General features: G+C 41.6%; 2 protein-coding genes across 3 annotated transcripts; one reads left to right on the forward strand and one right to left on the reverse strand.

The window, feature by feature from the left end:
• Window positions 1-249: 249 nt before the first annotated feature.
• LOC104425307 (cyclic dof factor 3) lies at window positions 250-3,344 on the forward strand. 2 transcript variants are annotated; one of them, XM_010037964.3, is made up of 2 exons: window positions 250-707; window positions 1,697-3,344. In XM_010037964.3, exons 1-2 carry the CDS (start codon window positions 525-527, stop codon window positions 3,005-3,007), a joined length of 1,494 nt encoding a protein of 497 aa, XP_010036266.2. In that variant the 5' UTR covers window positions 250-524; the 3' UTR covers window positions 3,008-3,344. The 2 variants fall into 2 exon arrangements, with proteins under 2 accessions (XP_010036266.2, XP_010036267.1); XM_010037965.3 differs by having other exon boundaries at window positions 1,708-3,344.
• A 5,075-nt stretch (window positions 3,345-8,419) lies between these two features.
• LOC104425308 (transcription factor CSA) lies at window positions 8,420-10,971 on the reverse strand. Its single transcript, XM_010037966.3, has 3 exons — window positions 10,097-10,971; window positions 9,519-9,932; window positions 8,420-9,344 (listed from the first exon to the last, which is right to left on the reverse strand). The coding sequence occupies exons 2-3, from the start codon at window positions 9,808-9,810 to the stop codon at window positions 9,085-9,087; spliced, it is 552 nt and encodes a 183-aa protein (XP_010036268.2). The 5' UTR covers window positions 9,811-9,932; window positions 10,097-10,971; the 3' UTR covers window positions 8,420-9,084.
• Between the last annotated feature and the right edge of the window lie 455 nt (window positions 10,972-11,426).

The raw sequence follows: 11,426 nt of genomic DNA on the forward strand, positions 1-11,426 counted from the left end.
GGCCTCTGTCCCTCTCTTTCTCACGTCACCATCGCCCAACGTGAGCCACAACTCCTCCGCACCCTCCGTGGAAAATCAAAAAGAAGCCCCCTCGCCCGAGCTGACTCGGACGCGGGCTGGCATCAAATCGAGCGCAGACGCCCACTACTGTGCGTAAATCAATGCAAAAAGTGGGAAAGCAAAAGGGGGAAAGCAAAAGGGAAGGCGGGTCCGAGCTAAAGACGCGAGAAAAAGAAAGGTGGGGGTGTGGAAAAAGAGCTTTCTTGAAAAAGAGCTTTCTTGAAAACAAAAAGGGAGCAAAAGGGACCAGCTTTGTTCTTGTTCCCTCACGTTTTCTGCGCTCCTCCCCTCTCTCCGTCTCTCTCTCTTCCTGTGGGATTTCCTCTTTGCTGGGGGGTGGACAAGGGTTTTTGGTGGAGGGGTTTTAAAAGTCTCTGGGTCTCCTCAAAAGCGCATCTTTATTTTCTCCCCCTCTTCCTTAACGAGAGCGTTCCGGGCGGGTTTGGTGTTTTTCTTGACGGGCTATGGTTTTGGCATTGAGGGCGCGCGAGAGAGATTCTGCGGATAAGATGAGCGGCGGAGGCTTCGTGTCCGAGAATAAAGATCCGGGCATCAAGCTCTTCGGGAGGAATATTCCGGCGCCGGACTGCCGGGTTCCGGCGGGCTCCGCTGGCGGTTCCCGGGCTCTCTCGGACTCCGAAGTGACGGTACAATTTTTCTCTTTTGCCCCAGCTCTAGGAAAGCTCGTGTCAGTGCCTGTGGATTGTTTCGCGTTCTTGGATTGTTTGGAGCTTTAGTTGAACGTCTATGGTGACCGACAACACGTGCTGTTTTGCCTCTTCTTGCCTTTAAAATGGAATGGAGATGTAAAAGGAAATATTGAATCGCTTGCTCAAGAGTTCAACGTTGTTGGGTTCTCCGTTCTTTAGTCTCTTTCTTGTAAATTAGCCTTTTCATTGTGTGATTATGCTGAATTGGAAAATTGTTCTGGTTGTGTATTGCTGTCAAATGACAATTAATCAGTACTCTGCTGCATCTATTTTGTGGGCCTTGTACTAACACAGCACCAACATGCAATAACAATTGGCTCGGTCTCTGTTCTTTGGTTTTCTGCACAATAGAATATGATATTTTCTTTCTTTTTTATACGTGGTGCCATTTGCTAACTGTGCTCACCCATTAAAACCAATTCTTCCAAGCGCCGAGATTATTCATACTTGGCTAAAGAGCATAGTTGCCTAGAGCATCGACAGTCTTTTAAGTGAACATTTTAGTAAATATATGTAGATGATTAGTCCTGGTTCCACCAAAAGAGCATTGATTTACCAGACATCTGAAACATGGGATTTTGAGTGACCCGTGAACTTAATTGAAAATTGTTCTGCTCAGTCTTTGAATTTTTGTGCTATCAACAAACTTGTTTTCCTGTTATTCATTCTGCCATAGTGGAATTTCCTGCTTCAATTGAGTTCAAGATTTGATTATAATTTGTTCTAAGATGTCAGAAAATATTACTGTGCATTAAGAAGAAAGATCGTGACAGACGAAGAATTGGATGCTAATATTGTTATTGAATTGTTAGGTTTGCTGTTATCTTGTTAAAATATTTTCTTTCATTTCTGGTTATTTCTCTCTTTGACGTACTTAGTTTGGACGAGATCAATACTTTATGTTGTTCTAATTTAGTAATTTTCAGCATGCCTGTAGTGATATTGAAAAACCAGAAACTGTCAAGTATGGACATCCTCATAATTCAGCTGTTGGTGGAGAGAAGGCCATGGTAATGCGGAATCTTCAAAATGGTCATGCTGAGACTAAGTATGCTGACCAAGAAAAGGTTTTCAAGAAGCCTGACAAGATCCTTCCATGTCCCAGATGCAACAGTCTTGAGACGAAGTTCTGTTATTTCAACAACTACAATGTCAATCAACCTCGACACTTCTGCAGGAACTGCCAGAGATATTGGACAGCTGGAGGAACAATGCGAAATGTTCCAATTGGTGCTGGACGGCGGAAGAACAAGCACCTGGCTTCTCAGTATTGTCAAGCGACTCTATCTTCCAGTAGCACACTAAACACTAGATTAGACATTCCTGAGATGACAGTGAATCATCAGTTTATGGCACCGAAGGAAATTACTTCAACAACACTTGGGCCTTCAGTGGGAAATGCTAGAGTATTGAAGTTTGGTCCTGAGGCATCTTTGTCCGAATCTGTTGAGACTGTTCTTAGTCTCAAAGACCCAAAAATATCCATTGAGACTGGTTCAATCAATTGTGTCCAAACTAGAGAAGAAGTTTCCTCATCTGGTTCTTCCATGACAACCTACAGTATTCATGATTCGACCAAAAGCGCTGCTGAAAATGAAGAAATAGGAATATCGGGATCTCGTCGCGAGCAGAATTCCCTCGATCCTATGCATTTTTACCCTGTTCCTGCATGTTTTATCCCCTTGAACACAGGTTGGCAACATCTAGCTTCTTTTAGGACAACTCAGTACTCTCCAGAGCAAGTTGCAGGTGTTGCTAGCCCCAATTCCGTTCATTTGAGCTCCACACCCATGTTAGCGGTTCCTGGTATTTGCCCTCCTAGCATTCCCTTACAAATTGTACCCATGGCGCCGTATTTTGGTTGCATGCCTCTACGCCCCTCTGGGCTGAGCACCACACCATCAAGTGGAATGAACAGTGGCCCATCATCTTCCTCTCCATCTTCCCCAATGGGTAACGCATATTGCTCTGCTAGTGCCTCGCCAACCCTTGGCAAGCACTCAAGAGATGCAAATTTTGCAGATTTTGAAAGATCAGATAAGTGCATCTTGGTTCCAAAGACACTGAGGATGGATAACCCAAGCGAAGCCTCGAAGATTCCTATATGGGCGACACTGGGTATTAAGCCAGGTAAGGCTAAAGTGGAAAATGAACTCAATGATTCCGATGCCACACACATGATGGAAGTGAACCCAGCTGCATTTTCTCGGTCTCAAACATTTCAAGAGAGCACATAAGAGATTGTGATGAATTTGTTGTGATTCAGTCAGCTTGTAAACAAATACTGATAATGGTGAGCTCTGTTCCAAAAGCTGCTGGGTATGCTCACTGCTTACCATTTGCGAACTTGATCTGTATATATTCACGTGAGCCAGAATGAATGAAAGATTTCAATAACATCCAAAGCTTCTGTAGTAAGTGTCAATCAGGGAAAAATGCACTTTGTCTACTTGTGTAGCATGTGTGCTCGGTCTTGAAACTTGAAAGCAGTGAAATTTTTTCCTCTCCTGGAGATTTGACTGTCTCTCTGCATCAGCAATGTTGCAGCTTTACATAAAGCTAGTTAATCATTTACTCAAGAGGCATGTTAAGGCATTGGCTACTGGTTTATTCCCTTGGATAATGATCGGTTTTGCTTGCTTAATCCCGATCTCAATGCTGTCAGATTCTCTTTCTTGTGCTTTATCTGCAGATCAACTCCTTAACATTCTCGACCACTTATCATGATGGGCCTCTACCAGATTGGCACTGTACTTTCGCGTCTAGGGCGGCCTTCATTATTGGCCGGGGTTGCTTACTGCAATTCCTTTAGATATGATCCGGGTATCAGTAAGACCGGATTCTTCAGAGCATCACATCTTCGTGCTGCCAACAGTTATATGTATCACGTAGGCTTATCCATTTGTCGCACTTGAGCGGAACGAAGTTTCGAAAAGAACATGATGCAGACTCAGCTCCTGCTCCAATTCCCGTCTAGTTTGAAGCTCTGGACACAACATTGTGAATCAGAGTGCGATGCGACTTAGTTTATTTTGGGTTCTCTTTCTTTCGCTTTGGTTCCAAAATCGAAACCGGGTGCGACAACACGCGGGTTCTTCCCTGCTTCCTATGCTCAATTACTTGAACACTCCAACTCCCGCGGGATTTCAGAATGTTTCGCTGGAAGGATTCTTCGGTGCATGAGGCACCGCAGAACAGAGTGATGACTGACCAGTGGCTCGGCATTTCTTCTACATAAATTTGCATACATCGTCATTTCTCGAGTTAAAGACATGGAAGCGGACGTTAACAATGTTCTGCCACTTCAAAATTTCAAATTGCGAGGGGCAAAGATGGGCTTTCAGAGCCCGTTCGTGTACGACGCATTGCACGACAGAGACCACTCGCAACACTTGCACGACAAAATCTTACATTTTCTTGTGATACTTCCTGAAACTGGAGCGTTTCATTATTTTGCGAAGGGGAGACATAGAGAGCTCTCTCCTGCAAGCGCTAGACAGAGAAACACCCAATTAACCAAACTTTGCCGGATCAAAACCTTAAGCTTCAATGATCTTCACCGCCTCGAAATCGAGGCTTCGTCGGGTCAATTTCCGAGCCTCAGCAAATCCTCATCCACTCATGCGGACAGCTCCATTGATCTCCATCGACTCAAGTCTCGCAACCCTGATGAGGTTCGATCATTGAGACCGGGATTCGCCCGGATCAACTCATTAAGACCACGAGCATCTTAATTAGTCAAGTTGACGGCATCGAAAGAATACAGAATTCCGTCGGAATACAGTCGTCAAGACCTCAAAAAGCGTCGAACTTAAGCTGGATCCATGTCGCGAGATGAACTTCAAGAGCAACAAGATTTTGTCATCAAGCCCCCCCAGATGACGAGTTTTTCCTCTATCAGAGATTTTCACTTAAGGTATAATTGTTGAATTTAATGTTTGTAAATTCACATGCTTTGATATATATATATATATAAGATTGGCCACGAATAATGCCCTTTAAACTCAAAGTCAATTCGTTACCGGGGTGAGCCGAGAGACATGAAATAATAAAAAGATGGAGGAACGCAAACTCAAATACTTTAGGACCAAGCGCACCTAAACTTTTTAACCCCGACGGAACTGGACTTTTCTTTTTTACCGCAAAGAATACTCAAGTAGTACTTGTATTCATTTTCTTCACTTAAAATTTGGGTTTGAATCATAAGACTTGCGCGTTCTCTTTGGGCCATCTCAAGGAGCGCATGTGTGTTCCTCCCTTAATTAAAGATATTTTGCCATGTCTTATTATTGGATACCCAATTCGCAATACGTATCTCAATTTAACAATTACGACATTTGTTATAATTTCATCAAACTTCAAGAGGTTAGGTACGGCGAGGGTCCTTGCCAGCAGCACCCTGTTGGGTCCTTCAATGTAGTTGCCTTTTGCCGCCTCACTGTTAAAATAAATCTTATGAATCCATCCTAGCACTCTTATCCTCACCTAAAAAATAGGGATTTAACCTGATACGTCATCATTGTAATTTTAATTTATTCAATATAATCCTTGAACTATTGATAAATGTTATATATAATCCTTATGTTTGCTCCAACAACAAATCAGATGTTATTTGAGGACGTAATTTTTTATTTGTTAAGTTAGATTTTTAAAATGGTGAGTTAACATGTCAATCTTTTTATCCATCTAATTTTGAAAGATAAAAAATTAGGGCGTTAACATGTCCATCAATAATTATTTAATGACAAATATTATTATATTGTAATTTGAGAAAAATGTCATTTGGATAATTCATACGTAACTCTTTTTTTTCCACCATTCAAACTTAACGGACCATGAGTCATATTAGTAAACACTGTCAATTTGAATTAATAGAAGGACAACATTTAATGTTTTAATTTAATCTCATGACTAGCTTGAATATTTACTAATAGAATCATAATAAATAAATTAAAAATTCATAAATAACATTATATATTGAATTAAAATTAATGAATCATGTGTGTCATTTTTCTTTAAAAAAAAAGAAAAGGTATACTTTGGAAAAAATGAATTCTACGTGGAAGGAGTAACTGTTTTGAGATAGCATTGATGGCCCATCACATTATGTATTTTTGTTTATATACATATCATTGGTAAAGTTTGGGCTACATATAAGGTCTTAAAATGCACATTCATTTTCAATTCACAACACTCACTTTCTCTTCAAAGGTGGGCAAGTTAAAGAATACGCAAGAAGCACCCTCAAAACTATATTCATAAACCAAATCTCATTCAATTTGGTTATGGTCAATATTCACAAATTGAGTGATAAAGTTTGCTCTAAAGGGCTCTCCGGCGAACTCGAGTTTCGCATTTCACGCCACTCCTTCAAAATTGCGAGCGCTTGGGGGTCGACACAAGCCCGACTCGCATCGACCCAATCGAACGGTGTATGTGAATTAAGCTCTTGTGCACTTTAAACACTCGGGACTTGCAATGGGACTAACCCTACCTATCAATGTTGTTCTTTATGTTCGAAATCAATTTTTCTCGATGAGAATTTTGACCAGGTACAAGATGAGACAGATCTTGATGCATGAGCTAAAGATAAAGGCTAAATTTACGGTGTTCATAGATTTTTTGCTTTTAATGATGCCAATAGGGAAAAAAAATGGAAAGACCCCACCCTATGAGCCAAGCTCAAGTCTACTCAAAATACATCATTTACGCTCATTCTACGAGTCTTAACAGACAAAACATCTCATTTCAATAGATTAAATTAGTCAAATAATTAAAAATTAAAAATCACACGATCTCTAAATAGCCAATCAAGAAAATAACATAATTCCCTGTATGCATTTGGCAATGCAATGGGTCCTATTTATGCTTTTGTTTTCTTTTCCATTTTCTCATTTGCGCAACTTTTAAATTGTTGCAGAACCAAAAACATTAGGGTCCTTCTCCAATCTTGTAAGAGAAAAATTGGACCGGATCCTGCTTAATCGATGATAAATTTCTTTTGACATTTGTAACTTTCCTCGTTGATAGTGATTTACCTGTTCATACCATTTCCTAACTTCTCTTTAAAAGGACGTAATTTCCTTTTTGTTGTCGTGAGTTTTGTGAGTCCTATGATTCATAATATTACATAAAGAAATAATAATATGCCTAAGCTAACTTTGTTTCATGGAAAAAATTGATTTGAAAAATATTTTTCTAAAAATGATTACTTAGATCGATCACCAATATAAATGAAAGAAAAATATTTTTTTCTTCCGCAAAAATGTTTATACATAAATTGTTGTTGATAATAAGAATATTTTTCATTGACTAATTGTTTTAAGCGATTATTTTTTGGAAAACATGTTTCCAAATCATTCTTTTTCATGGTACAAACGTCCATGAATTGATAATAAGTTTGTTTTTTCTATTGTTAGTAAGTCACCATATGGATCATAACTTTCCTTTGCACAGGCACTTATCATTGCTAATAGAAGGGGTGAGTATGGTCTAAATGGGCGGTTCCCGGCTTGGAATTGGGAATTGCCCTCTGAAAATCGGTCTCGAAAAATTGGAATCGATTCTCAATCCCTACAAAATTGCATGTCAATCAATACCATGTGACCCTAGTTTTCATGTGGGTACTTCTTCGCAATATATATACTGATTCGTATCTAAAATTGGTGTAAACTGATATGTTTAGTTTTTAATTGATCATGGAAAAACAAAATTACCTATTGATGGCTATACCTTGGAACTGCTAATGCCATAATATCTTTCAATTGGTATATGTAGATCAAATCAATCACAAATCTCACACAAGCATAAACAACATATGCTCACAAAAATGGAGTTCATTTGTCTTTCAATTGAAATCCGGACGGACTAAGAAATGAAACAATACTCACTCGATAGACACATGAATGCATATTTCAATTGACATTTGATACTCTTCTAGTTTTTATCAATCCATAAATCTTGAAAGATATACCAAAGAAGGCCTTTGTATTTTAATATATATACCAATCCGATTCAAGTGTACAGTTCCATGCTTAGAATCAAATCAAAACCGATATTCACTGGTTCGATTCCAAGCGATTCCAAGCCAATCTAAGCCAATCTAGGAATCAGATCAATTCTGATGAGAACCACCAACTCTAAACCAATCTAGTTCGATTCCAAGCGATTTAGGCGGATCTTGATTCTTTCATACACCCCTAGCTAATAGTAATAAATCAATAGATTATTCTTTAGTAACTTTTCCTTAAAGGACGTAATTTACTTTTGAAGATCCTAAGACCCGTTGCAATCTTCTTGAGTTGGTGCTCACAAAATATCTAATCAATTGTAATTTTCCCTTACCCTTTAGTAGAAGTTCCCCCAGTCTATGCGCCAGTACTTCTCGTCCGTGTAACTTTCCTTCAACGCTATCGATTTACGACGCAAAATGGATTTCGCAAAATAGATTCGATAGACCAACGTTTGTCTATCCTTATCATATCCGTCGATCCATGTTGAACGCCGATATCGGTCCGCCAAAAACACTCGTTGGACTTTAGAAATTCCCATTAAATGCAAGCATTGACTGGTGTGGGTATGCGCGCGCGCGAGAGAGAGAGAGAGGGAGAGGGAGAGGGAGAGAAGACGTAGATCACGGTCATACAGTGTACCAGAAAAACCCAACGACTGCCTTCAAAAGTCAGGAAAGACGACCAGGCGAAGCCCTTTGCATATTCACAGGTCAGTTTCGCAATCACGAGGAGGTGTTAAAAGACAAGTCTTTTCGGGCTTTCGGCTTTTGGGTTCTTTCCCACCTATTCTTGTGTCCTACCAGATCCTCATAACAGCACCACCCCTCAGATTTTGATCAAATCAAACCCCCTCTCCCCGTGTCACCCCTCAGTTCTCAGTTCCCCCTAATCTTTTTCAGTCTCTCATTTAATGCTCTCGTTCAAGCCCCTCCCCTCTCTCTCTCTCTCTTCTTGTCTCTCTCTCTCTCTCTCTTTTTTTCTTTTTCTGTTTATGGAAATACTAACTCTGTACACAAAAGAAACTGGGAAGATGGCCCCTTTTTGCAGCAGCAGCATGTTGTCTCTTCACATGCTGTTCAAGATTCAACCCAAATAAGGGTCGTTCATCAGTTACTAAATGAAGAAACCCAGCCGGACCATCTCATCTCACTGGCCCTTCCTTTCTCCCTCCTCTGGTTTGATGTTTCTTAGCTTCTTTTTTTCTTCCCAGCTTTCTTTTAGTCTCTCCAGTTCAGTCGCTCTCTACCCAATGGAATACCGAGAGAGCGAGAGAGAAAGAGAGAGAGTCGCCCACCAGACTTTCAAGTAGATCCCACTCCCAGAAAATCTATGAAGCTCGGGGGGCTCATCTTGTTGCTATTGGTGGTGGGGGCGGCAACTGATTCAGGGGCTGAGACTTCTGAGTTTGAATCAGATGAACTGCCAGAGTTGTGATGTTGATGATGATAGTCCAGGCCCCCTGGGTTGATCACTCCCGGTCCAGGAAAATGGAAGCCGTTTCGAGTTAAAGAGGACTTGTCAGAGGTCACATTGTCGACCGCGGCCGTCTTGCCAGATGAACCTGAAAACCAAAATGCATTCGTTGTTAAAAAGGAAAAGATTCGGCTAGATACTACTAACTGGGAACTTTATGACCAGAGAAGAACACCACGACATTCAAAATAGTATCCAAACAAAAAATAAAAACAAGAAGGAGATGCAAAAAATGGCAAATCGTTTTGCTTCCTAATCTCACCGGAGAAGAAGGGAGGAGAAGACATGGCCGAAGAGGGAGTGAGGGAGAGATCAGTGCAGGTGGAGTCAGATTCATCCACATTGCTCGAGAGAGTCGTCGAAGAAGAAGGATCAAGTCCCTTGGGCAGGGCTTGAGCGTGCTGATCATGTTGATCAGGGCGATGACGGAGATGAGACGGTGGCTTTCTCTTCCGGTACACATTGGACTGTTCTCTCTGCCTCCTGGCCATGATCACATGCCAGTGGTTCTTTACTGCATTATCAGTGCGTCCGGGAAATAACCGGGCAATCATGGCCCATTTGTTCCCGTACGCCTTGTGAGCGGCCAGGAGCCTGTCCTCTTCTTCCTCATTGAAAGCTTTCCTGTTGATTCGCGGATCGAGCTGGTTGAACCACCTGAGCCTGCAACTTTTCCCTGTAAAACATAAAATATAAAACATAAAAAATAAAAAATAAAGCTTAATCACTGCTCGAAAAATCTTGCTCATGAAGACGAGAAAAGATGGCCTCTCAAAAGTATAAGAAAACGTGGTGAAAAGAGATTTCTTGCAAAGTAACTATACTGTTTATAGGATGTACCTGATCTTCCTTGAAGGTGTTCGGCGATCAAGTTCCAATTTTGAGGTCCGAATCTCGAAACAAGATCTTTGAGCTTGGCATCCTCAGCTGGTCTCCAGTGGCCTCTTGCGCAAAGCTTGGTGTGCCCTCCTCCACTTTTAGCGCAAAGGGACTGCGTTTTCTGTTCCTCTGCTTCCCCTGAAAAAACCAAGACCGAACCTCTTGTCTCGAGTCCTAAAATGCAGCCGTTTCTCGCATTTGGCTTTTGGATTGCTACGAGTTTTCAGCTCTCTCCCACGAAGGGCTCAGGATCTGAAGACCCATGTCTGGATTTTCAGGCTCTCGGTGGTCCAAACGGCCAAATTTGTAAGAGAGGGAAAGGCCACCCGCACTGCTCTTCAAGTGTTGAGTGCTCATTGTCGAGTGAACCCGGCAAAGGCTCAGAAGGACCACAAAGTAAAAAAATAAGAGGAAAAGGCGACTTCTTTAAGACGTTCACAGGAAAGCAACAGAGAGAAGGGTTCCCGAACAAACCACCTCTGTTTTCTCTCAAATACAAAGCAGAGGACAGAAGGGCCAAGTCAAAAAGGGAAAACGAGGGCAAAATGCAGAAACAGAGTTGCCCTTTGAGGATCAAGCATGGCAGATGAAAGGAAGGAGAGCGAGAGTGGGTTCAATTTGAACCGAAATAAGAAGGCAACGGAAGATCAGAAGAAGAGGAAGAGCACCGAGTGGGTTTGATAAGCGTGCGCAGGCGTCGTGTAAGAGAGAGGAAGGAGGAACAGAAACTGAAATGGGAGTAACAGTAAGAATGCGTGAAGAGAGAGAGAGAGGGAGAGAAGGAGTCACACGATTCTCTCGCACCCTCCCCCTCCACTTTATTTTATGGGGGGAGAAATGAGGTCAGTCATCAGTTTCTGCATTAGAGAGAGAGAGAGAGAGAGGTGGTTTCGTTTAAAAAAATGACAACTTTTCCTCTTTTTCAGAAATGCTTTTTTTTTAGCAAGAAGAAAAAGAGGAGCTCGAGCCGTTCCATGCAAAGTAGGGAAGCCGCTCGTGTGGATGGGTCAGGTTCGTGGGTGGGTGGGTGAGGTCCTCGGTCTTCGTGCTCTCTCTCTCTCTCTCTCCCTCTCCCTCTCTTTCTCTCTCTGGTTCTGAGGAAGACCAGAATCTGTTTGTCCGTTTGCGAAGATGGCGTCTTTGCCCTTTTGCTTTCCACGGAGGTTTTGCAGTAAAAGCCACAATTTACTAGTTACTTCATCCTACCTAATGTCTAATTTACCATCCAGACCCATCAAATGAGTTGTCATAATCTGGCTTTTGGGTCAGTTAATGGCTTATGGAAAAAGTT

The sequence above is a fragment of the Eucalyptus grandis genome, chromosome 2 (genome assembly GCF_016545825.1).
Source record: "Eucalyptus grandis isolate ANBG69807.140 chromosome 2, ASM1654582v1, whole genome shotgun sequence".
Classification (NCBI taxonomy): domain Eukaryota; kingdom Viridiplantae; phylum Streptophyta; class Magnoliopsida; order Myrtales; family Myrtaceae; genus Eucalyptus; species Eucalyptus grandis.

Coding starts and splice junctions, on each gene's coding strand:
- LOC104425307 (XM_010037964.3), top strand. CDS start 525: ATGGTTTTGGCATTGAGGGCGCGCGAGAGAGATTCTGCGGATAAGATG. Junction 708..1,696: donor TCTCGGACTCCGAAGTGACG/GTACAATTTTTC, acceptor AGTAATTTTCAG/CATGCCTGTAGTGATATTGA.
- LOC104425308 (XM_010037966.3), bottom strand. CDS start 9,810: ATGATTGCCCGGTTATTTCCCGGACGCACTGATAATGCAGTAAAGAAC. Junction 9,345..9,518: donor TTCTCCTCCCTTCTTCTCCG/GTGAGATTAGGA, acceptor TTTGGTTTTCAG/GTTCATCTGGCAAGACGGCC.